General features: G+C 53.0%; 1 protein-coding gene across 9 annotated transcripts in view; it reads left to right on the forward strand.

The window, feature by feature from the left end:
• LOC102562600 (myomegalin) overlaps positions 1–24,080 on the forward strand; it is a 135,693-nt gene that overhangs the window by 97,682 nt on the left and 13,931 nt on the right. For 7 of the 9 annotated variants that reach the window (XM_059728264.1, XM_019486523.2, XM_059728265.1 and 4 more), the window contains 13 exons: positions 8,172–8,592; positions 9,584–9,776; positions 10,270–10,386; positions 11,693–12,209; positions 12,816–13,051; positions 13,616–13,667; positions 14,207–14,442; positions 17,780–17,935; positions 19,112–19,306; positions 21,250–21,534; positions 22,079–22,210; positions 23,230–23,349; positions 23,776–23,953. In XM_059728264.1, coding sequence (XP_059584247.1) covers positions 8,172–8,592; positions 9,584–9,776; positions 10,270–10,386; positions 11,693–12,209; positions 12,816–13,051; positions 13,616–13,667; positions 14,207–14,442; positions 17,780–17,935; positions 19,112–19,306; positions 21,250–21,534; positions 22,079–22,210; positions 23,230–23,349; positions 23,776–23,953 — 2,838 coding nt within the window. The remainder of the gene's footprint in view (positions 1–8,171; positions 8,593–9,583; positions 9,777–10,269; positions 10,387–11,692; positions 12,210–12,815; positions 13,052–13,615; positions 13,668–14,206; positions 14,443–17,779; positions 17,936–19,111; positions 19,307–21,249; positions 21,535–22,078; positions 22,211–23,229; positions 23,350–23,775; positions 23,954–24,080) is intronic. The other 2 variants (XM_019486522.2, XM_019486524.2) reach the window with 2 other exon arrangements.

Below are 24,080 nucleotides of genomic sequence, written 5' to 3' on the forward strand. Positions count from 1 at the left end.
CCATCTTTTCAGTGTTGGCACTCAGAGCCACAGCTACTTGTTTCTGAGTTTCAGAAATGGTGTGAAGCAGCTTCTGAAACCATTGATTTGCAAGCACCCTGGGTTGCAGCCCATCTGGAGACTCCCCTCCTAGCCACCAATGTTTAGGGAGGAGCATCATATGTCCTGTCATTGCTTCATGTGGAATAATCTTGTGAGAGGCTAGAGTACTGTGGATAACCATTAAGACAAGGGGTAGTGCTTCATCCCAGTCTTCTCCTTGCTGCTGTATGACTTCCTTCAACATCAATTTTAGGGTTCTGTTGGTTCTTTCTGCCAACCCAGAACTCTGAGGATGACCTGGGAGATGCACTTTCTGCTTTATGCCTAGGGCCTGGCACACCCGTTTTATAATTTCCCCCACAAAGCTAGGTCCCTGATCAGAGTCAATTGCTTTAGGTAAATCAAACCTGCTAAACACGTGCTCCATCAGAACCTGTCCGAGCATCGTTTCTCCGAGTTGGCACAGCCTCGGTCCATTTGGTGAAGTGATCTACTACCACTAAACAATACTTGAACCCTCTTGCTGTGGGCAGGTCAATGTAAAGTTTGTTCCATGGGCCTTCAATCCGCTGATGACCCAGAGGACCCTTAACAATCTCGGTGTCTGGACTGTAAGCAACGCAGGGAAGGCAGTTGTTAACACACTGCTCCACATCCTCTTGCATCTTGGGCCACCAGCCTGCTGCCTGTGCCCATGTCAGTGTTTTATCAATCCCTGGGTGTCCTTGGTTGTCTACCGGTCAGGATCAGTTCATCCCGGATCCCTGCAGGGACCACCCATACAGGAGCCTCTACACCATTCTCCTTTTGGGCCACGATGAGCCCATCTGGGTTTTTCCAGACCTTCTAGCCTCAGGATTCTGTTCGCTGCACCAGCTCTATGATAGAGGGAGCTGCTTGCTGCAGACTTATTAAATCTGTGTCAGGAAGCACCTTTTGTTTAACAGGGGCTACAGGATTGGCCCTTGCCATTTCTAGGTTCTCTGGCTTCCACAGTTGGCCTTCGACTGCGTCTCTCTTTGCTTCTGCATCCACTATCTGGTTCCACTCGACATACAGCCCCTCTCTTGCATTTGCCTTTACTTTTCCCATCGCTGGGCTGTTCCCCAGTTGTACCTCAGTACCTCTGCAGGCATCACAGGGTTACCACCTACTGTTTTCATTCCTCTTTTCTCAGACTGGCAACCAATCTGACAGCGCTCTGATAACCCAATCTGAATCGGATAATTACCACTCAATTGCTGATAACTCCAGGGCCTGTGCCACCGCAACAACTTCAGCTGCCTGCGCCAAATGTGGCTTACATTTCCCTATTGTAACCTGAATAGGTTGTGCATCTTGACCAGGAGGTGGCACTCGTACCACCGCAAATCCAGTCTGTGGTTCCCTTCCTTCATAATAACTTGACCCATCAATAGCCCACAACTGCTGTTGCTCTCAATCCATTTTCTTGAGAGGTATGACCCTGAAAGGAAACTTGTCAGGCCTATATTGCTATGGGAGGGAGCACAGGTGTTGAGCTCCCTCTATGACCAAGGCATATAGCACAGGGAACAGACTGGGTGCTTTCTCCACCTGCACATTGTGATTCAGTAGTCCTGAAGTCCACATAATCAACTGGGGGGAATGACACTCACTCCTCATTTGCCTTTCCAGACACCACATACTTCACCAGTGCATGTGTTGTCTTAAGAACCACTGGGAGCATCCCAACCAAATACTCCCAATAAACATTAGAGCTAGAAGGGACCTCATCAAGTCCAGCCCCCTGCCCCAGGGGCAGGAAGTCAGCTAGGGTCAAAGGATCCCAGCAAGGTAAACATCCAAATGTTTCTTGAATGAGTCCAGAGTAGGTGCCTGCACCACTTCTGGAGGGAGTCTATTCCAGGTCTTGGGGGCTCAAACTGTAAAGAAATTTTTTCTTATGTCCAGCCTAAAATGGTCTTGTAGGAGTTTATGAACGTTAGTCCTTGTTTTTCCTTGGGGTGCTGTGGTGAACAGATGTCCTCCCATATCCTGATGTACACCCCTTATGTACTTATAAGCAGCCACCAGGTCGCCCCTGAGCCTGCACTTTTCCAGACTGAAGAGTCCCATGGCTCTCAGCCTCTCTTCATAAGGCCTGTTCTCTTGCCCTCTGATCATGCGCGTGGATCTCCTCTGGACTCTCTCAAGCTTCTCAACATCCTTCTTGAATTGTAGAGCCCAGCATTGGATGCAGTACTCCAGCTGTGGCTTCACCAAGGCAAGTACAGTGGGAGGATGACATCCTGAGATTTACTTGAGAAGCATCTATAGATGCAAGCCAGGGTTTTGTTTGCTTTACCAGCTGCGACATCGCATTGGTGGTTCATGTTCATCTTGTGGTCAATCATGACCCCCAAGTCTCTTTCACCAGTGGTGCTAGTAAGCGTAGCACTGCCAAGCCTATAAGTATGCTGCTGAGTTTTTTTCCCCAAGGTGGAGTACCTTACATGTATCGGTATTGAACATCACCAGGTTTGTGTCCTCCCATTTACTAAGTTTATCCAATGCTGGAGTGCCCACACCAGGACGAGAACTTCTCTCTCACAGGAGCACTCCTGTTCCACCAGGATGAGGACCCTGGAGGCATATGCCACTGGTCACAAACCTGTACTATGATCTTGCATCAGGACTGCTCCTTTGCCTCAGGAGGTTGATCCAAACTGGAGCACAAATGGGTGGCCATATGGAGGGTATGCCAGAGCTGGGGCTAGGGCCAGTACCTCCTTCAGTGCTGCTACTGCCGAGCCTTGCTCTGGTCCCCAGCTCCAAGGTTCCCCCTTTTGAAGCAGACGATACTATGGCTCCACCTGTGAGGCATAATCCTCAATTAATTCTCTGGAAAGACCAGTCGAGCCTAGAAGAGTTCTCAGAGTGGTGATATCCATGGGTCTTGGCAATTGTACAATTAGCGTGACCTTATCTTGGTCAGGGAACTGTCCTTCTTCCCCTAGCTGTATCCCCAGGTATTTACAGGAGGTTGTAACTAGCTGTGCCTTCCTGGGGTTTACCTTGAACCCTGTCTCTTGGATAATCAGTAGCACTCTCTCGGTATGGTCCAAGCACTCCTGCCTCTCCCTACCAAGCACCAGAATATCATCTATGTCAGACAACACATACCTCTGGTCCCCATCTGTCAACCTTGTCCACATCTTAACCACATGATGATGGCATATGGCAGGGGAATTATGGAATCCCTGTGGAACCTGAGTGAAGGCATACTGTGTAGCTTGAAAAGTGAAAGCAAACCTATACTAACAATCAGGGTACAGAGTGTTTGCAAAGGACACATTAGACAAGTCCAGCACTGAGAACCACCTTGCTCCTTCACTGATGGATACTATTATCTCTGGGTACTTGGCTGCCACAGGTACTCAGGGTGTTATCACCTTATTGAGAACCTGATAGTCCACTGTCAGCCACCAGATTTTCCCATCACTTTTCCACACTGGCCAGATGGGACTATTATTTCTGCTCAGCCTTTCAACCAGCACTCCTTGCTCCACCAGATCATCAGTGACTTTCCTGATATCACTGACTGCTTCCTCTGGGAACCTGTACTGCTGCTGAGGAGCTGGATCCCCTCCTTCTACCTTTTCCAATGCCTGAATCTTACTACTCTCACTCTTACTCTGTGCCCAGACTGACTGGACCTGCTGTGCTAGATCCTGTACAGCAAGACTCCAGTCCTCTGGAAGTGCCAGAGGCTCAACTGCCTTCAGGGCAGCACACCGATGCACTGCTTCAGTCACTACTTCTGCACCAGAATCAGATTGCCACTTGCCTAAGCTCTCAGTTAATCAAGTCTGTTCTCATAGACAACTGTAGTGTATCAATACCTAGGATCCCTGCCCTACTCAATTCTGCTAGAGCAATTCCAAATTCAGTTTGACCTGTCAGGGGGGTCATACTCATCTTCCCATTAAAGCCTTCCAACATCCTGCATTCAGCAGTTGCGTTGATGTTTCAAATTTCAAATTCAAAAGTGACACAGAGGCACCTGTATCCACTAGCACTGGCTGAGTCCCTGTAGCCCCGTTGTCGTCTTCCCACCAGACTGTAACCACTGGCCATCCTCACTAATCTATTTTGACAGGCGCCACAATTTCAGGGAATGAGACTGGAACAATGGGGCACCCCTATTGGAAAACCCCAGGACAGGGTTTTTCACTTCCTCTTCCCCTCCCTTCTTCTTCTTGTCCCTGTGAACTGCCAGCCTGCGCAATAACTCAGCGATCAGTTTTCCATCAATATTATCCCTATTCTCATACTTCAACAACTGCCTCCACACTCCCAGCCTTTCAGGGTCATCCAGCCATCTCCCTGGAAATTTTCCCTGCCGACCTCTACCATGGCCACCTGCAATGGCTGCAACCTTTCTTCCTGCCTTAACTTCCCAAAAATCTGGGACACAAATTGCAAGCATCTGTTAACTGGTGTTCTATTGGGAACATAGCTAGCAAGCTTTTGTCTGGGAAGTACACCATCAACACATCCCTGTACAGGTCAGCCATATTTCTCCATACCCCACACTTGGCATCACTGTACAAGTCACTGTCTAGACCAAGGTTGTCCCAATACCCTAAGGAAGAGAGATCATAGGGTGGGGGAAACCGCTCAGGATCATCTTCAGGGAATCCTCTAGCCTTTACAGTAGCCACAATTCCCTGAGCTCCCAACAACTGCTTCCTGAGTTTCCCTATTTCCTGGTAGCACTTCAGGTAGCTCACCTTTTCCTGAGCTGTCTCCTTAAGGACCTGTCATATCCCTTGCTCTGTTCTGGCCTTCCAAGCCTGCACCACCTCTTTTAGCTGGTGACATTCCAGATCCTTTTCATCTACTTTTCTCATAGCAGCCTGAACCTCCACCACCTTATTCAGAGTCTGATTTACCATAGATTGAACCTGCACCTGCCACCTCTACACATCCTTACGCAGTGTGGCATTAACACTCTTCTCCTCAGCCAATTCTCTCTGCAGCCTGGACACCTCTTCATGCAAAGATTTGCGCACTAGTAAAAGCCCATACAGCGCAGCTCCTTTATTCTTGCTTGTATCAAATTTGAGCTTTACACTATCAGGCATATCCCAAGCTGACTGCAGCTCTCTCCATGCACTCCGACCTTTAAGCTTGTCAGAGGACCACAGCTGCTCATAACCAGCCTCCTGCACAAAAGACTTTAACGCAGACATAGTTACTTAGGTTAATTCGTAGATTCATAGATTCATAGATGTTAGGGTCGGAAGGGACCTCAATAGATCATCGAGTCCGACCCCCTGCATAAGCAGGAAAGAGTGCTGGGTCTAGATGACCCCAGCTAGATACTCATCTAACCTCCTCTTGAAGACCCCCAGGGTAGGGGAGAGCACCACCTCCCTTGGGAGCCCGTTCCAGACCTTGGCCACTCGAACTGTGAAGAAGTTCTTCCTAATGTCCAGTCTAAATCTGCTCTCTGCTAGCTTGTGGCCATTGTTTCTTGTAACCCCCGGGGGCGCCTTGGTGAATAAATGCTCACCAATTCCCTTCTGTGCCCCCGTGATGAACTTAAAGGCAGCCACAAGGTCGCCTCTCAACCTTCTCTTGTGGAGGCTGAAAAGGTCCAGTTTCTCTAGTCTCTCCTCGTAGGGCTTGGTCTGCAGGCCCTTGACCATACGAGTTGCCCTTCTCTGTACCCTCTCCAGGTTATCCGCATCCTTCTTGAAGTGTGGCGCCCAGAATTGCACGCAGTACTCCAACTGCGGTCTGACCAACGCCCTATAGAGGGGAAGTATCACCTCCCTGGACCTATTGGTCATGCATCTGCTGATGCACGATAAAGTGCCATTGGCTTTTCTGATGGCTTCGTCACACTGCCGGCTCATGTTCATCTTGGAGTCCACTAGGACTCCAAGATCCCTCTCCACCTCTGTGCCACCCAGCAGGTCATTACCTAGGCTGTAGGTGTGCTGGACATTTTTCCTCCCTAGGTGCACTTTGCATTTCTCCTTGTTGAACAGCATCCTGTTGTTTTCTGCCCACTTGTCCAATCTATCCAGGTCTGCCTGCAGCTGTTCCCTGCCCTCTGGCGTGTCCACTTCTCCCCATAGCTTTGTGTCATCTGCAAACTTGGACAGAGTACACTTCACTCCCTCGTCCAAGTCACTGATGAAGACATTAAAGAGTATCGGTCCAAGGACCGAGCCCTGCGGGACCCCACTGCCCACACCCTTCCAGGTCGAGACCGACCCATCCACCACGACTCTTTGGGTGCGACCCTCTAGCCAATTCACCACCCACCAGACTGTGTAGTCATCCACATCACAGCCTCTTAACTTGTTCACCAGTATAGGGTGGGATACTGTATCAAAGGCCTTCCTGAATTCTAAGTATACGACGTCCACCCCTCCTCCTGTGTCCAGGCGTTTCGTAACCTGGTCATAGAAAGACACTAGATTGGTCAGGCACGATCTGCCCGCCACAAACCTGTGCTGGTTTCCCCTCAGCATAATTTGCCCTGCCGGGCTCTCACAAATGTGAGCCTTAATAATTTTTTCAAAGACTTTACCAAGGATGTTAATATCCTGGTTGAAACTACTACACAGTTTTACCTTGCCAACAGGTCTCCACCAGCAGTTCCACAGCCTTACTCCACTACGAGTCTTGGCTGACCCCTTTAGAGAGGTTCACTCTGTATCAGCAAACCTTGAGTTTCTTTGCTTGAGTGTCTGACATCAGCAACCTTGGAGGTTGGGAGCCGATGCCAATTGTCCCCTTCCTGTTTAGAAAACTCTTCCTTTTGTATTCTTTCTTCTCCAATGGCTCTTCATTTTTGGGCACTGTTAATGAGTCATCCTGCAGTCGTCATACTGTCCACGTCCTGTATTGTCAGCCAAAATCCCATTTTCATAAACCTATCACATGCCCACATCCTAATTTGGGGCATTACTAGTGTCCTCCTAATTTGGTCTGTTCCCCCAAAACCGGAAAGCTTAAGGCTTTTTGCAAGCAGGTACTGCGGTCCTGAAGCCAGGCCTATCTCTATTATGAAAATAAAATGTGGATGTTTTCAGTTACCCAGGATGTGTATATGGTGGCCTTGCTGTTTGCCTGCCTGGGTTAGGCACCCTGTCTGCTTTTGAAGGTTATGAGACCTGTGTAAGGAAACAGGTTTTTAGAAATCAATTAACTCTTGCTGCTATAACCATTATTCTAATGCATACATATATTACCTATGAGCCAATCCCAAAAGCAAACCTCTGAATATCATTTTCTAGCCATCAGCCAGAATCTTCCTTGCCAGAACCCTCTCCTAAGGCCCAAGGGCTAGGAGCCTGCCATACTGTTGGTGTGCGGAGAATGGAAGTCTGCGCAGGGGCCAGTGTCCCCACATACCTCACTGGGGAGATGAGAGGGTTTGAATTTCCTGAGTCCCTGGCCTTGACGCCAAGGTTTGCCCCATGTTATGCAGCCCCAGTCAGGGCCAGGGCTCCAGGATACTGGACATACACAAGAAAATGATGGGACCTAGCCCAAGAAGCTTAAATTCTAGACATAAAACAAGAGACAATGAGTTGAAAAAGGCTAAGGGGAGCTGGTGAGAAAACCATGAGACAACACTGCTTAGGATAACAGTCTCTGCACCCAGGGTCCTCCCCCATATTTTTCCATAAGGATCACAATGAAAGGTGGTGCTAAGAGGCACTGGAAGGCCAATGAAGGTTGCACAGAGCTCTTCTCACATGGGAGGGCCAGAGGGAGAGAAAGCATCACAGTGCTTGTTGAAAATCTAATGAGTGGAAAAGAAGTGTGGACAGGTCAGGAGGGCACGGTGTGTATGTGTGGGCAAGGGGAACCTGGAGTAAGACCATGAGCAGGGGCAAGAGCAGGCCAGGAGGGTGCCCTTTGTTGTGCCAGTTTGTATAGATGGAAGGGTCAGAAACAGTCCTGCCAGCCCCTCGGGTGAGTGCAGGTGCCAGGAAGGAGAGGCGCAGCTCCTTTACTGCCCTGGATCCCTGGAGAACATATTTCTTCAGCACTCATGGAACAGGGGGTCTGTGGGATGGGAGGGAAGGGCACGTGGTGGTGAGACTGTAACCCCCTGACGGCAGTGCCCGTGCCCCTCACAGGAAGGCCATGCTCAGCCTGTGCCTGGAGAACGCGGAGCTGAAGGAGCAGATGGGGGAGGCGACGTCGTCGGCGGAGTATGGGGAGCGCAAGGAGGAGAAGGCTGAGACAGGGGCAGGCGAGGCCCTGAAGCCCGAGCTCAGGCGGCTGCAGCGGAAACTGCGCAATGCGGAGACCATCATCGCCCTCCTCAAGGAGCAGCTGGCGCTGCACAGTCGAGAGGACAAGAGTGGACTTGGCCCCCAGGTCACGGCCAGCATGGCCAGGGAGGTGGTCGAGCGGCTCCATGTGGAGGTGGGGACGGCCCCGGCAAAACGTCCTGCTGTGGAGGGGCAGCCCCACGAGGATGCAGCCAAGAGACCCTGCCCTCAGTCGCCAGATCTGGCTTGTGGCCCACCGCGAGCTCCCACAGAAGGAAGCCAGGTAAGATAGTCACCTGGCTGGGGTCATCTGACCTTGGTCCTCTGTCCTGCCAGGGGCAGGGGGTCGGACACGATGATCCATTGTGGTCCCTTCCGACTCTACAATCTATGAATCTAAACACATTTGGCTTGGTGTTGGAGGGGGTAAGGAGCAGCCCCTTGCTGTGTCTTGCCCTGGCCCGCATGGGGCAGGCTCCACTTGCTGGAGAAGTGGGGTGGAGTTCACCCCGTGTAGCTGTGAACTGGGGAGAGGGGAGATGGGAGTCTGAGGCCTCCTCTAGCCAGTCAGAGGCAAGAGAAAAGATGGCCATTGGGGTCAGCCCCATGGCTCCTCCCTGATGACTTCTCAGTCCTGCTGCTCCTCAGAGATCAACTAATTGCCCCTGTCCTGTCCCTGGTTTGCCTCTGCCTGCATCTTTCTGGTGTATTTGACTTCACTGGGGAAACCTCTTTCTCTCCCTTCCCTCCACCCCCAGTCTGTCTGCTGCATCCAGGCCCCTTCCCGCTCCATCCAAGTTGCATCCACTCCCTTTCCCTCCTTTGTCTGTGTGTCTCCTGCAACCACTTCCTTCCTTTGTCTGTGTGTCTGATCTGTCCATGCTCCTCCCCATCTATTGGTCTGCTGTGCCTACGCCCCTTCCCACATAGACCTGTTTGATTGCTCTGTCCCTGCCTGCTGCCCCCTCCATTTCTGGATCAGTTGTGCCCCTGAGTCTGGTCTGCAGCTCTTGGCCCTGTGCTCTCCCAGGTCTGGCTGTGGCTGTCCAATGTGCTTTGGGTAGCTAGTCCCAAGGGAGAGGGGATGGGATAGGGTGGGGCAATGCTGTCCTTGGAGAGGGGAACTGCTTTGGGACAGACCTGGCTCCACCAGAGCTGTAGCTGGGCAGGGCGAGGCTGGAGGGGCCATCCAGGGCTTGGTGCAGTGACTCACATGCTTCTTGTTCCAGCTGTGTGGGGCGGCTGCACATGACTGCTTGTTTCCTTCCCGCCAGGCACAGGCCAGTCTCCAGAGCAGCTTCTGGACGCAGTTGGGGGAGTCTGGCTCTGGGCAGTCAGCACAGCAGCGTCTCTCCCAGCCAGCTCAGGGCAGGCAGCACTACCAGGAGCTACAGAACAAGCTGGCGGTGTCGGAGGCCACAGTCCGGGCCCAGGCTGAGCAGCTGGAGCAGTACCGGACCCTGCTCAGTGAGTCAGCGTCTTGTGCCCTATAAGCCACGGTCAGGGGGAGGGAGAGTGCAGGGGTCTGCACACAGCCCACATGGGAGATACTCAGCCTCTGGGTCTCTGTGCTGGGCTGAGGCCAGGGCTGTGGGCTGGACTGGGGAAGGGGTAATCCCAAATCCAAGCTGTGGGATGCGGGAGGAGCAGGTCTATGTGTGGAGCCCTGATATGGGCCAAGTAGAAAGAACTGTGCTATTTGGGGCCCTGCTGTTTTTAGCTTCCTGTGACCATGCCTGTGGGCCCAATCCTAGCTGGGGCTCTGTATCCTGTGTATGTCTGTATGCCTGCCTCTTGCGGCCTGTTAGCTCCCCAATGGAGGGCTCCCCTTTGTCCCTGTAGCAGCAGGGGTTGGCAGTTCCCAGGTGACAGCAAAGGCTTCTTGGGCTCCTGCCTGTGGTCAGTGGGTGCAATGTGCTTTGGGGGCCCAGGCTAATGGAGAGGCTCTTTCCCATGGCAGGTGAACCTCTGGTCCAGCAGGACAACAAGCAGGTGCAAGTGGACCTCCAAGATCTGGGCTACGAGACGTGTGGGAGGAGTGAAACCGAGGCCGACCGGGAGGAAACCACCAGTCCTGGTAGGGAGAGTAGGCCAGGACCTGGCCTCCCAGTGAGACAGCAGTACTGGGGCTGCCTGTTGTGCTCAGGGCTAAAGCAGAACAAAATCCTCGAGAAGCCAGTGTGGTCCCTTCTCTGATCTGTAGGGACTCATGTGGCTAGGGCTCCCAGTGGCTTTTGCAGCACAGCTGGCTCCTTGGGGAAACAACCCAGCCGGGCACACTAGGCCCTGGGCTTTCCCACCCTATTCTTTCTAGTGTTTTTTTGCCATCATTGGGGCAGGGCCTAAGGGTCCCATTGAGCTGGGTGCTCATGCACCCTCCCACCAGAACTATCAGCTCGAATGGACAAGGCAGATGCAAGCTGGGACAAAGGAAGGGGCAATTGTTCCTATTTTGCAGCTGGACAGGCTGGGGGAGGGGGAATAAAGGACTTGCCCAAGGTCACCCAGAGAGTCTGTGGCAGAGGAAGGAATTGAAGCCAGAGTCCTAGCCAACTGCCCTCTCTACGGGACCAACCTCCTCCCACCCCAAGTATCCTGGATCTGGTGCACATATTCACTGTGTTGTTGCCAAGCATTTGCTCTTAAATCGGCTATTAATTTTGTGGGACCTACAAAAACCAGGCTTATGTTCGCCTCATACATTAATGGTGTCATTAACCGGGCCTGTTTCCAGTGCTCTGGAGAGCCTCCCAGCTGTTTCACTGTGCCCTGGGGCTCCCCTCACAGCCCACAGCAACCTGGGGGAGATAAATTATCTCCCTTGTCTGCCTCCTAGTGCTTGTACTTAACAGAGCTCTGAATTTGAGTCTTCCCCTTGTGGTCTATAGGAGCGGTTCTTAACCTTTTTTGTACCAGGACCCATTTGTAAACATTGATGGCCAGTCCCGACCCAGTGCCCCTCACTCCTGACCTGCTGCCCCCCACCCCTAGGCCCCAGCTCCCCAGTGTGTGGAGCATGAGGTGGGTGTGTGGGGCAGGGTGTGTGCGTGTGGGGCATGAGGGGCCCAAGCAGCCCTAAACTGCCCCTTGCAGGTTGGAACTCTGCCAGCCTACAAGGGAAAAGCCACAGTTTCCCATGTTTTTCTCCTTTAAAGGAGAATCCTTTTTTGTTCATAACCTTTTCATATATTCTTGCGATCCATGACCCACGGGTTGGGAAACACTGGTCTCTAGGAGCTGAGGCTAAAACTGCTCCCCTTGAGTCCTGGTATTGCAGCCCCCTGCCAAACAGTGGCCCTGAGCCCTCAGCAGCAGAGTGAGATCCCTCACAGCAGGCTTGCTGAGCAAGCAGAGGCCTCACCCATGCCCTTCTCTTTCCCTAGAGTGTGAGGAGCCAGATGTGTTCAGCGAGGCCAGCCTGACTGAGGAGCTGAGTGCTCAGTGCAAGCTCTTGGCATCTGCAGTCAGCCATTCCCCTTTGGGTGGTCCCTTAAAGAGTCAGCTACAAACCCTGGGCTTTGACCAGCTGCAGGACATCGCAGTTCTCCAGCAGCACATCCAGGACTTGCGAGCACAGCTGCAGAACGCCAACAAGGTCATCCAGAGCCTGCAGCGCCGTGCACGCTCCTTCTCTGCCACCAGTGACTATGCGTCAGGCGCAGAGCGGCCCCACAAGCTGAAGCCAGGCTGTGTACCAGATGGCTCACCTGCCCGCAGTGCGACTGACGAGGATGAGGGCTGGCAGTCTGATGGCTTCAGTGCCTTCTGCCCCCCAGCACTTCAGGCTAGCTGGGACCTTGAGCGCCTTGTACAGAGAGTGTCGCTACTGGAAGCCCAGCTGCCCAAGCCCAAGCCAGGAGGGATGCTGCCTCAGGAGCTGAGATCCACTGTCTGGCCAGGGTAAGGCAGCAGGGGATTCTGGGGTGCCTAGAGGTGGGGAAGATGTAGGTGAAGAGAATGGCATTGGTTTTGAGGGAGCAATACCATCTCCAACAGCTGAGACTCTGGAGCAGGAAGTCATGGTGCCTACATTTCCTAACATGGGCAACCTCCCTACTGCCAAGTGACTCCACTGGCTGGGCACAGCCCTATATAGTTAGCCTGGCTAATACCAGCTAGGTTCCTAGAGCTCCTCCAGGCCTGTTGTCTCTGGCCTTTGCCCATAGCTATATGCTGTGTCCACTGTAGTGGGCACTGTTGGGGTTCTCCATCTGCCTACGAAAGGGATCTCTATGAAGGGATCCCATGCCGTGCTTTTGCCTTGGGCATAGGGCTCTTGGAGTCTGTTCCCTACCATCAGGTGGCTGAGTTGTCTCACCTCACCCCCTAGGCTAGTCAGAATCTCTTCCTCAGCTTGGCCATGCTTGTGTTCACTGTGTGTGAAAGAACATGCAGGCACCTGCTCTTGGGAGGAGCAGCCAGGTCCCTATGGTTTGCCTTGAGGAAGGACAGGCCGGGAAGAGATTGCCTTACCATCCCACTAATCCCCACCAACCTTTCCCCTAGGAAATATGATTCTCTGATCCAAGCCCAGGCCCGGGAGCTCTCTCACCTGCGCCAGAAGCTGCGGGAGGGCCGCGGAGTGAGTCACACCCTCACCCAGCACCTCAAGGATACAACCAAGTCCTTTGAGGAGCTTCTGCGGGGCACTGACATCGACTACTACATGGGCCAGAGCTTCCGGGAGCACCTGGCACAGGGCAACCAGCTGGCCGAGAGGCTGAGCAGCAAGCTGAGCAGCAGTACGTTGGTACCACCGTTTACTCGCAGCCTCACTATGGGGAAAGGCTTTAGGCACAGGGTGTGGTTAGCCAGTGGAACTCACTACCACTGTCAAGGGCTTCTGAGGGTTCCTCCAGGATAGCCACAGCTGTGGGGCTTAACATAAGGCTGATTGATGGGTCAGAGTAGATCCTGCTGTAGGGAAAGGTGGGGATATAAAGATGCTCCTGGCTCTAGAAGTGCTCTTGGCAGTTAGAGAACACCTTTCTCTAACTGACTGAGTGAGATGGGCCCCTGCCTGACCCTTAAAAGCACTGGGCACCTATGTGCCAAGGATTTGTCTGGTGTTGGTTCTCACTGCACTCTATGGCCAGAGCCCCGGTCCCTTGTCCCCTGCCTAGCACTCTCCTGCATACTTAGGGGATTTTGTCTGTTTCAGGCTAGGGACTGTAAGTGGTAGGGGCAGAGGGTGAGATATCGCCAGCCAAGATGCAAAAGAGAGGGTGCTGTGCCCTGGCATGGGGAGAGGAGGTGGTCTGTGACATCTTCATGCCCTGACTGGATCCTTCTGGATTTGCTTTCAGGGGACCGCTCTGCCGTGGAGGATAAAAGTGGACATGGATTACTGGCTATCAGGTAAGCACCAGGGGCACATCTCCCCTGACAGGGCATCTGCCAAAAACTTCAGGAGGCTTAAACATATGCAGAAGGCAGCACCAGTGTAGTGAAGGGCTCTGGACACCCTCCGCCCCCTTCACTGCTGGTCCTACCAGCAGCTGCTGCTGTCCTCTGGCCCAGGGAAACCCCTGGGCCTCCCCACTGCACAGAGCAACCCCTTTATAAGACCCTGAGTAAAGGGGCATCTCCCGGCAGGGCAGAAGGGAGATGTGGCATTTAGCCTTGGAGAAGCTGTCTTCTTCATTCTTTCTGTTGCCAGGCCCAGGATATGGGAACTGGGCACCCTCACAGCGGGTGCTAGTGTCTCATGCAAGGAAGGACCTGGGTGGGTGGACAGACCAGAATGTCTGAGAGCAAATGGGGCACCTGGCTGTTTTTTAGGCCAGGCCTTCAGGCGAGTGTGGAGAGCAGGCAGTGGGAGGGAGTTCTGCTGCTTTCATGAGAGGTCTTCCTTGTGAGTGCACTAAGGATTGGTACTGATGTGTGTCTCCTCCCAGGCTCAGCAAGGAGCTCCAGGAGAAGAAGAAGATGATTGAGACCCTGGAGGCCAAGCTTCAGGAGTGCTCTGAGAGCGCCCACAGCAGCCGTGCTGCCTCCGAGTCACCCCGCTCTGACAGCAGTGCTTCCTTCCTGTCCGATGGCCTGGAGGCCTGCTCTGACATGGACGCTGCCTCGGAGTACACCCAATACCAGGAGGAGGAGCGCAATGAGCAGCCATCCCGCTGCCACTCAGGTAATACCTCAGCTCAGGCTTCTGTCCCAGGCCAGATGAGACTCATGGGCTCAGCTCAGTCACAGGCTGGCAGCACAGGGAAGGGCTGCCCAGCCCAGCCCAGCCCAGCCCAGCCCAGCGCATTCAGCACACTCTCAGTACTGACAGTGAGCACCCAAGAGCTACTGCTTCCCTGTCTCCAGCCCAGCCTCTTTCCATCAGCAGACTGCCTTGTCTTCCCTGAGGTCTACTGGCCTGGTCTCCGAGCTCTTCTCAGGAAGTTAGAGAAGAAGGCTTCCATCCCAAGGAGTCTATCTGACATTGCCTGCTGGGAGTGTCATCAGCCTAAACTGCCCTCTCTCTGAGTCCCTAGGAATTTCCTAGGCATCTGTTGGGCTTACACCAATGCCCAGAAGCAATGGAGGTGCCAGGAGGAGATTTGAGACCGCTTCACAATGTGCCATATATACTGCAGTTAGCTTGCACTGGCAATTCTCCACTGGTGCCCCTAGGGAGAACAGCATTTTGAGTGCCAGTGGCACTTACAGTGGGATTTCTGACTTTCCCAATCTCTGAGCAACATTTTCTGTGTTTGATTTGCCTAAATTGATTATGGTCTCAGATGTTCTCTAAAAATGCCAGGCAGGCTTTTCCTTTGACTCTGAAGGGCAGATTGTTGGTGCCTTATCAAAGGGAAGCCTGCCTTGGCAAAGCAACCTCATTGTAGCAGCCAAAACAGCAACACTTGGCACTTCTTTTGCTCCTCTTGCTAAGCATCTCCAGGTGCTGGAGGCACTTGCGAGTTACAGGGACATTGGTCACCTTGGAATATTCCATAGATTGCCTTGGTCCCCTACATTCAGATTTGCAACCACATTTCCCTTTATTGCCCCATCCCCCGATCCCCAGATGCTGTATGAAATCCCATATAAAGAATAGGTGAAGCTGACTGCCCAGATGGGCCTTGCTGTCACTGAACTTCTGCACCTCAAAATACTTGGTTGCTAGTTAACTAGATGTCTCACAGCCATGGAGAACAAACCAGTAAATGTGAGTTCTTTACCCTGTAGACAGCCCAGCTGCTCACCCATCTGTGCTGGCAGGGATGTCTGGCTTTTGATAGCCTGTATGGGTCCCATACAACTGCAGCAGAAGTCTGGTGTATACGAACTCTTGGAATCTTCTGAATGACCATGTTTAGTGGAGCCACATGGACACATGCACTGGCACAGACTGGAGCACCTCATAATCCCATAAAGCGTGGGGCATATTCAAACTCCACTTCTTTGTGAAGGAATTTCTCTTTCCTCTTATTATTGTATTTATTATTTTCCATTCAAAGATCTAGAACAACAAAATGAAAAGGACGACAGAGGGGCACCTTCCCTCATCCTCCGTTTACACCTCTGAATTGTGGGATGAGACACCAGTTACCAAATACCAGGATAGTGGGCACTAACCTTATAGGGTTTAAGCCCAGCCCTGTCATTTGATGGTCTTGTGCCATTAATTGCTAAGTACAATAGACATCCAGGGGAAGGAAGTGTTCCTGACACCATTCTGGATATGTGCAACCCTTATGTCTGTCTGATGACGAAGCTCAGTCTGCTTCTGAAACGCACCAATATCAGAATCTGCAAGACAGCTGAGTGGAGCCAGCCCATTCCCAGTTGTGGAGCATTTGGGTGTTTATACACGTGCTTTGAGGGGAGGGGGTATGCTTTAATTAGAACAGCTCTGAGAGCCACTTGTTTGATGAGCTTTAGTAAAAATGTCCCCACTGCCATTTTTAAGTGCAGGGATACTGATACATGAGACACTGGAGTCTGCTGGAGCATGGTAATTACCACGTTCCAGCAGACTAGCTGTAATTACAGCACATTGGAGCAGCCTTGATGCATGTGTATAGGCGCCCTATGTTCTGGAATTTTATATGGATTTATTTATATTCTGGAGAAGAGAGCTGCAACCTGTGCTCAATCACACTGTCTCATTCCCACCACCCTGAAAGGATAGCACTTGAGGGCCACCTGAAGTGGGATCCACACCAACATGAACTGGTAGGAGAGAGAGCACTTCCTTCCCATGGAGGGACTTGTTCTTCAAAGTGTTGTAGTCAGCGTGGATCCCCTGGTCTGCTCTGTGCACCCCTTATCTCAGAGTCCTTTGCTATGAAGGAGCTGTGAAGGAGCTGAGGGAGGATCATGGCCACCATGCCCCGTTACACCTTCACAGAAAACACAGGGCACATGTGTCAGCCAGGTGGCTGCTGGTTTCATGTGCATGTAGTGCATGTGTGCCTTCAGAGAGACCCATGCTGACTCCAAATATCTTGAAGAACCACAGCAGAGCTGTTCTGTCTGTGTGGTAAAGAATGAGTATTTGCTGTACCTCAGTCTTTATCACTTTCTCAGATTACTGGGAACTCCTTTCCATTTGGAAGGATACAGACTGTGCCTTCCCTGAAACTGCCCCATCAAAAGATGGGCAAGCCATGCTTCTGCAGCCAGGGGCAGCTGGCAAGGACCTTGCCATCACACCTTCTCCACGTAGCTGAGGCCTTCCTGTCAAAACAAGTCTCCTTATGTTATGCTCTAAATTGGTCCTTGCCCCAAAGTGCTTCGTGTCTGCACAGACGAGCCAGGCCAAGGGGGTACTGACAGGGGTACTCATCTTGGTCACCAGTAATCACAAGGGCTTGTTACTCTGGTGTCTCCTGTTTACACATTAACTGCTGGGAGTCCTAGAGTCACTGATCCTGACCCCGTTCACTCTGGCGTGACTCCGGAGTAACTGTGGAGGGAACTAACTCACGTTGGCTTACCACAGTGTAAGTAGGGGTGGAATCAAGCCTCAAGATGCCTGCTACAGGGCTGGGCACTGGACCTCTGTAGTTCTCTTTCCATCACTCATGTGCTGCCTTCTCCCAAGTGCTGTGGGTTGGACCCACTTCTGCTCCCTGTTTCCTGCAGTGGCTGGTTTCCCCTTTGTACTTTGATCAGGCTCTCAGGACTGTTTTCCATATGGAAGATTTTTGCTTCCCTTCTCTGCACCTGAAGAGCCCATTGTCCTGCCTGGAACACCCCATGGTCCCCAGCCCAGCAGGGTGCTGTTGTAGATGGCAAGCTGAATATCAAACCTGCTCATGGGATTTAGCTATTTCCAGCCTCCGCTCTGCTTACCAGCTCTCTAGAGGCTATTCCTAGCTCATTCCCTGGGAAAAGACCTGTAAAGGAACTAACACCTGCCCTTAAAGCAGCTGGGAAGGGAGTGAGCTGACTGTCAGGGGTTTGGGCCCGGGCCTCTGGCATCCCCTGTGTAACACAAAGCATTCTCTCTCATGTGTGGACTCCCATAGATTTGGTCACTCATTCTGGTAATGCTCCTGCTCTGTCATCTAATTCATCCCCTGCCACCGCATCCCATGAAGCTCGGGTGGAGTCTATCAGAGACAACCCCACCACCATGCCATCTTCACAGCACCATCCTACGGATCCAGGCCAGGCATGCACAGGTATGGGCTGTGGCAGGGGTGAAGCCTCCCTGGGTAGGAGGTTACTAGAGCTCTGAGAAGCAGAGCAGATGTTTTTGGTGCCGGGGAGCCTTTCCCACTGGGCTGGAACAGCTCAGTAATGCCATCACCCATCTGCTCAAAACATCCCTTACTTCTGTGCTGGTTTACAGAGAGCTTGATCCATGAATGCAATCAGCACTCAGAGAAGTACGTGGTTTGGTCCATTAAGTACACAGGAGCATTTACCCCCTCCAAACCTAGGGCTTCCTCATGTGAGGACGTCAGGCTCCTGAATTATCCCCAGTTGCAGTGCCTTCCTTAGTATAACATTATTGGGATTTGCTGTCCCATCTCAGGAAGGGAGAGAGTCCTCTGGCAAATGAGTCAGGGTCATTGTCTCGTGCAAGGCTCTGTAGGTGTAAACGTGCCTCCCGTAAGCCTCAGAACCTCAGAGTCCCAATGGGGCATTGGCAATGCCTACAGGGATCTGGGTCAGCCACATGTGATAATTCTGCTCTGGCTTGGACTCACTCCCTGCAGTGCCTGAGGGCAGGTAGACCTGTGTCATAGCAGGCTGCCCAATACTGCAGGGTTGGGAGCAAGCTGGAGACCCTCTGGGGGGAGACCAGAACCACACATTTGAGCATCAGCTGTATCCATGGCTGAATGACTGAGATTTTGCTTTCAGTTTTGTATTAGCCCCTTTGTGTGTGGCCGGGAGAGGGCAGAATCCCTTCCCTGCCCCTGCCTGGGCACGATGGATTCATGCCCAGAAATGGGGACAGATGCTCAGAGGTTGCATAGGCAGAGAATAGGCCCAGCATCAGACTGAGCACGCGGTCAGGACCCCCAGCCTCTTGTGTATGGTAGAGCACAGTGGCGGTGTGTGTCAGGGCAGGATCGGAGAGCTGTCTGCCTGTTAGCCAGACATGTTTCCAGTTTCTGGTTGGTGTTCACTCTGTGGGCTTGACCACCCTTCCCACACTGAGGTAATTCAGAGCAACTCTGTTCACCTCAGTGGAGTTGCTCAGGTCTGGCCCATGTGTGGGAAGGCTCTGAGGGCTTGGGAGAGAGGGTGCATTGCCTGATGTTGCCTCCCTCTGGCACAGGCAGATTCTCAGCTCTGGGTGTCATGTTAACCTCTCTACCCATCTACGGTATTTCTCCTATCTCCAGGGCTGCTCTTCAACTCCTTGTCCAAGCCATTTAGCCTCCCTCTGCCTCCATTTGCCCCTGGGCCGTCCTCCTTCTTGCCTGCCGGCCCCTCTCCTCTCGCTCCCCCTCCTCTCATGGGCTGCTGTGGGACACCTGTCTTCTCCTTGGCCGAAGTGCAGCAGGAGCTGCAGATGTTGCAGAAGCAGCTGGGAGAAAGTGAGCCTCCTGCTTGGTTTTTCTGACTCCCCCACGTTGGCATGTGGTTCTGCATGGCTTTCTGCAATAGCTTGGCATGCAGAACCATTTTATCTGCCCAGGCCTTGTCTGTCTGTCTGTCCGTCTGAGGCACGTGCTGTCCTCATCACACTGGGGTCTCCTGCTTTAGTCCAACCTGGCTTCCAAACCACCCTGTCCCCCAGCACCCACCAAACTTAGAAGACAAGAAAAGGCAGGAGAGAGGGGCTAGTATGTGGTACTGAGGGTCCAGCAGGCTTCATAGAGCCTCTGGAAGCACTAGCAAGGTTGGAGGGGCTGGTGGCCAGGGTCTCACTAGAGAAATGCAAGGGAAACAGTGGAAATTCCCAACATCAGGACAGGTTAGGTAAAAATTGCTGACAGAAAGGGATTGGATGAGGAGCAGAAATGGGGGCTTAGAGGGACACGTACCCCACAGTGCAGCAACTGGAAGAGGAGGATCCTAGCCCCAACCTGAACTCATAGTGCAGAGACTGGGAAGGGGTATGCAGGGGGTGAGACATTTAGATGAGGAGCCCCTATACATACCTTTACTGCAGAGACTGAAGTGCAGGGGGTCGAGAGGGATTATTTGGGTCTGGCACGCCAGACAGCTCTTGTATTGAGGCACATAATCTTGCTGGTGTGCATAACGCCACAGGCAGGGGCCTGTCCTCCAGCCCCAGAGGCTGGCTTGTGCCCTGAATCCCCAGCATGGACTGCAGCAGGGCACTGGCCAGAAGGATGGCTTCAGTCAGTCCCTGGCTTCTCTGCTGAGATGGCCGTGACAGGAACAACTGGTGTCAACTGGGAGGTGGCTGGCTCTTCCTAGGAGCAGGGCTGAGATCTCCTGGCTCATTCACAGAAGCAGTTACAGTGGCAGTGCTGGAAGTGCCCCGAAGGGGTCCCTGCTTCCTCCAAGTCCCTCCCAGCCAACCAGGCCCTGCTGCTCTGTGTTCAGTGTTCTAGTGTCTGTACCCACTATCCCGGCACTGATGCTGGCCTTGGTTGTAGTCAACTCACAGCCTCCCAGCTTAGCACATGTCAGCTTGAGAAGCCTTCATCCTTCTGCTGTCTGCTTGCCAGCTCTTGCTCCCTGGGCCTTTCATTAAAGCCACCTGACTCTCACCGGTGCATGACAGCTTACAGGACTGGCTGTGTGTCTGCAGATGCCCTGCAGGTTGGTGCTATGGCATGGTCCAGTCAACTGTACTCTTCAGTTCATGTGTGCCTAGAGGGGAACTGGTTTGGCAGCAAAGGAAGCTGGGTGTGATGAGGGGAGCTACCTCAAGGGCTGCACTGGGGATGGGTGTGGGGGCAGTGGTGTGCACTGGGCCTTCAGGTAACACCGGGGGTGTGGAGTGATTAAGCAAAGGGGCAGATCAGGGCCAAGAAGTTGTGTGCAGGATGCAGGAGTCTCTGCCAGGGGATCTCTGATGTGTGTGAGGTTGCAGGCCTGGCTTGGTGAGGGTTAGATGAATAGACCCTAATATAGAACCAATTCTCTCTGTGCAGAGGTGTCTAAAGGGGCTGCAAGGGAGGGCTGGGGTAGACCCCACCTTGACATAAGGAGGCATCCTGATCTGACCAGGCTCTCTGCCCTGGGAGCCTGTGTTCAGATCCTTGGTGAGGGCTTCCCTGCTGGTCTCAGGTTGCTTCAGCAAGGCCAAAGTCGAGGGGACAGTGGGGAAGGAGTCCTTTCAGCAGCCCCTGGGAGACCGTCTGAACTGTGCAGCCACCCTTTTGTTGTCCAGGGACATCCATGGGCCCTTGTGCACTCAGGGCCTGGGGCACCTTGATGTGTCCCCTGGGACAGGCTTTCCAAGGTGATATCCAGCTTCCTCCCTGTGGTAGCACCCAGTCTTCCTACCTGTGCTACTCCCACTCTGTCTGCCTGGCCTTCACCTCTGCTCATTTCTGTCCAGGTGTGACCCTTACTGTGCCACCGGTGAAAGCAGCCTCCCTGACCAGCACCTTCAATGAGGCCAATCCCTCCTCCTCTTCCCACTGCCTCCATGCTGCCCACATGGCTCCTCCTCAGCCTCATTCCCTGCAGAACTTGACTCAGCCTCACAGGAAAGTTGAGGCCAGCTTTGTGGACAGTGGTGCCCTCTGGGATCTGCCTCACCTGAGCCAACCTCAGAAAGGGACCTTTTACGGGGAGTTGTCTTCTGGGTCATCGGGGTATCCATCCAGCCAAAAGCTGACAGGTAAGATGAAGTGGGAGCACTATGATGAGCAGAGGGTACTGTGAGGAGCTGTGGTGCCTGGTGCTGTGGGGAAGGGCTGTTGGAAGTGAGCCATCTCAGTGAGTAGGCTGGGGGTGTGGGATATACTGAGGGAGGCAGGGACAGGACTGTGTATGTGCCCAGTGGGAGCTGGTGAAGGAGGGTGGATAAATGGGGAGCAGAGATATGGGCTCACTCCTGACAGAGGCACTCTGGTTTGAGATGATCTTGGTTCTGATTCCCCAAGGACATGCCTGGCCCAGCCCAGGTTTTGGGTTAGATAGAGGTTCCCAGGTCACCCTTCTTTCTGCAGCAGATTTGGCTCAACAACCTCTTAATTCATATCCTGCTCCTTTTGCCTGCTGCTTTGGGGTTTTGGGGAGGGGTGAGTCATGGTAAAGTAGAAATGCCTGTGGGGAGGTCACCTGGACAACACTGTGGACTAGCCCTGGGTAACAAGCCACCCCTGCTCCCCAAACTGACCCCTTGGCACCTCATTCTGCTTCTCTCTTGTTGACCGGAGCAGGGGCTGACTTGCTGGAAGAGCACTTGGCTGAGATCCGCAGCCTGCGCCAGCGCCTGGAGGAGTCCATCTGCACCAACGACCGGCTGAGGGAGCAGCTGGAGAACCGCATTGCGTCCACCACCAAGAGCAATGGTACAAGTTGAGGCCTCAGGCATCAGAGGCCTGGGGCTTGGGGCAGGACTGGGCACCTCCCAGACAAATGTGAGCTCAGGCAGCCCAGTCAATATTGTTCCCAAAGGGGCAGACCCCTCGGGGTGCCCAGGTTCTGGGGGGAGAGGAAAGGAAATATTCAACTCAGGGTGTGATGCTGCCATTGCTGTGCTCCTGCTGAGCACCCCTCAGAATGGAGCTCCTGAGGTGAGTGGGTGTGCCTGCTATCTCAGAGCTGCGGAGGGATCTGGCCCCTGTTTCACAGAATCAGAGAATCATAGAGAAGCAGAGATGAAAGGGACCGCCAGAGGTCATCTAGTCCAACCCCTTGCCTGAGGCAGGAGCATCCCTATAAAAAACATCCTGAATGCATCCATCATCTAACCTCTTAGTAAAACTACCATCAATCCTGATACAACACAAGACAACAGCCTAACCTGTCACAGATAAAGCAGGGGAACAAGGACAGTCAACGTCCTGCTTCTGTAAGAAGGTTGTCTGTACACCCTCAAAAGATCCCAGGTTGAGGACCATGCCCCCTGCTACAGAGGAAGGCAAAACCTCCTACAGTCCATACCGATCTGACCATGGGGTTAAATTCCTTCCTGACCCCAAATATAGCAGTTAGTCTGAACCTGAGCAGAGGGGCAAGACCTGCTAGCCAAAAACCTCTGGCTTTAAGTTGCAGCAGGAGCTCTGGCACACCCCAGTCAAAATCCCCAGCCTTGGCTGCAGCCAACACCCAATGCCTCTGAGGGATGCCTGTAAACACCTTGATGACATTAAGGAGCCCCCACACACTGTCAAGCAGGTCATTCACATCTCTTTTCTCTTCCCTGTGGGGCCAGCCTGCAGGATCAGCCCTGAACAACTCCTTCCCTGCTGTGGCAGAGTCCCTCCAGGTGCAGACCCTTGGGAGCTCCCAAAGGCCAGCTTTTGGGGAAGCTTGTGCAGAGTGCCAGCAGCTTTGTTCTGTGTGTCACTGTGGCTCCTTGTTGCAGGATCACCCACCAACATCTACATCCAGGGGCTGGAGCCCGCTTCACAGTTGAGTAGTGAGAACCGAGCCCTGCGGGAGGATAACAAGAGCCTGCAGCTTCAGCTGGATCATCTTTCCAGAGGTGGGAGCAGTCAGCCATGCTCTGTTCTGCACCAGTGCAGCTACCAGGGCTTCAGGGCAAGACTTAGGTGTGGCTGCAGATCTGAGCTTGCTCCCTCTGTATAAGCAGAGCCTGTTGTTTGTAGGACCCTAATTGAAGTCCTGCTCCCAGCCTGGCCCTGTTTGGCTGTGGCTCTGAAGTTCCCTCCCACATCTCGAGTGGTGGGTTGGAGAACAGGCTTGGTGAGTGGTGTTAGGCCCTCACCCATGGATGCACCTTGTCTGTAGTGGGCACCAGATGCTCCATCCTAGCAGGCTCAACCGATGCTGCACTTCTCCCCACCTGCTTATTCACATGTGGCCCTGGTCCCCTTCCTGGCTTCTTGGCCATTACCATGGAGGTTGCCCCACCGGTAGTGCTGATGTGCTGTCTGCTTCCTCATCCCAGAGCTGGAGCGCCTACGGGAGACGCTGCTTACAACACACTCCAGGCTGCAGGATGCCCAGGCAGAGCAAGAGCAACAGCAAGCTGAGCAGCAGAGGCTGGTGAAAGAGGTCCAGGAGAAGCAGCAGAATGCCCTGCAGCTGCGGGAGGAATGGCTGGCTCTGCAGGAAAAGAACAACAGGTCAGTGTGCTTGGGACCTAGAATGGAGAATATGTGCCAATGCCTTCAGCCTTTCCAAGGCTGAACTCATGGTCTTCAAGGTCATATTATCAAAGAGGCCATTATAAAAGATTATCAAAGAGGCCAT

Source organism: Alligator mississippiensis, chromosome 5, assembly GCF_030867095.1.
Source record: "Alligator mississippiensis isolate rAllMis1 chromosome 5, rAllMis1, whole genome shotgun sequence".
In the NCBI taxonomy this organism is placed as follows: domain Eukaryota; kingdom Metazoa; phylum Chordata; order Crocodylia; family Alligatoridae; genus Alligator; species Alligator mississippiensis.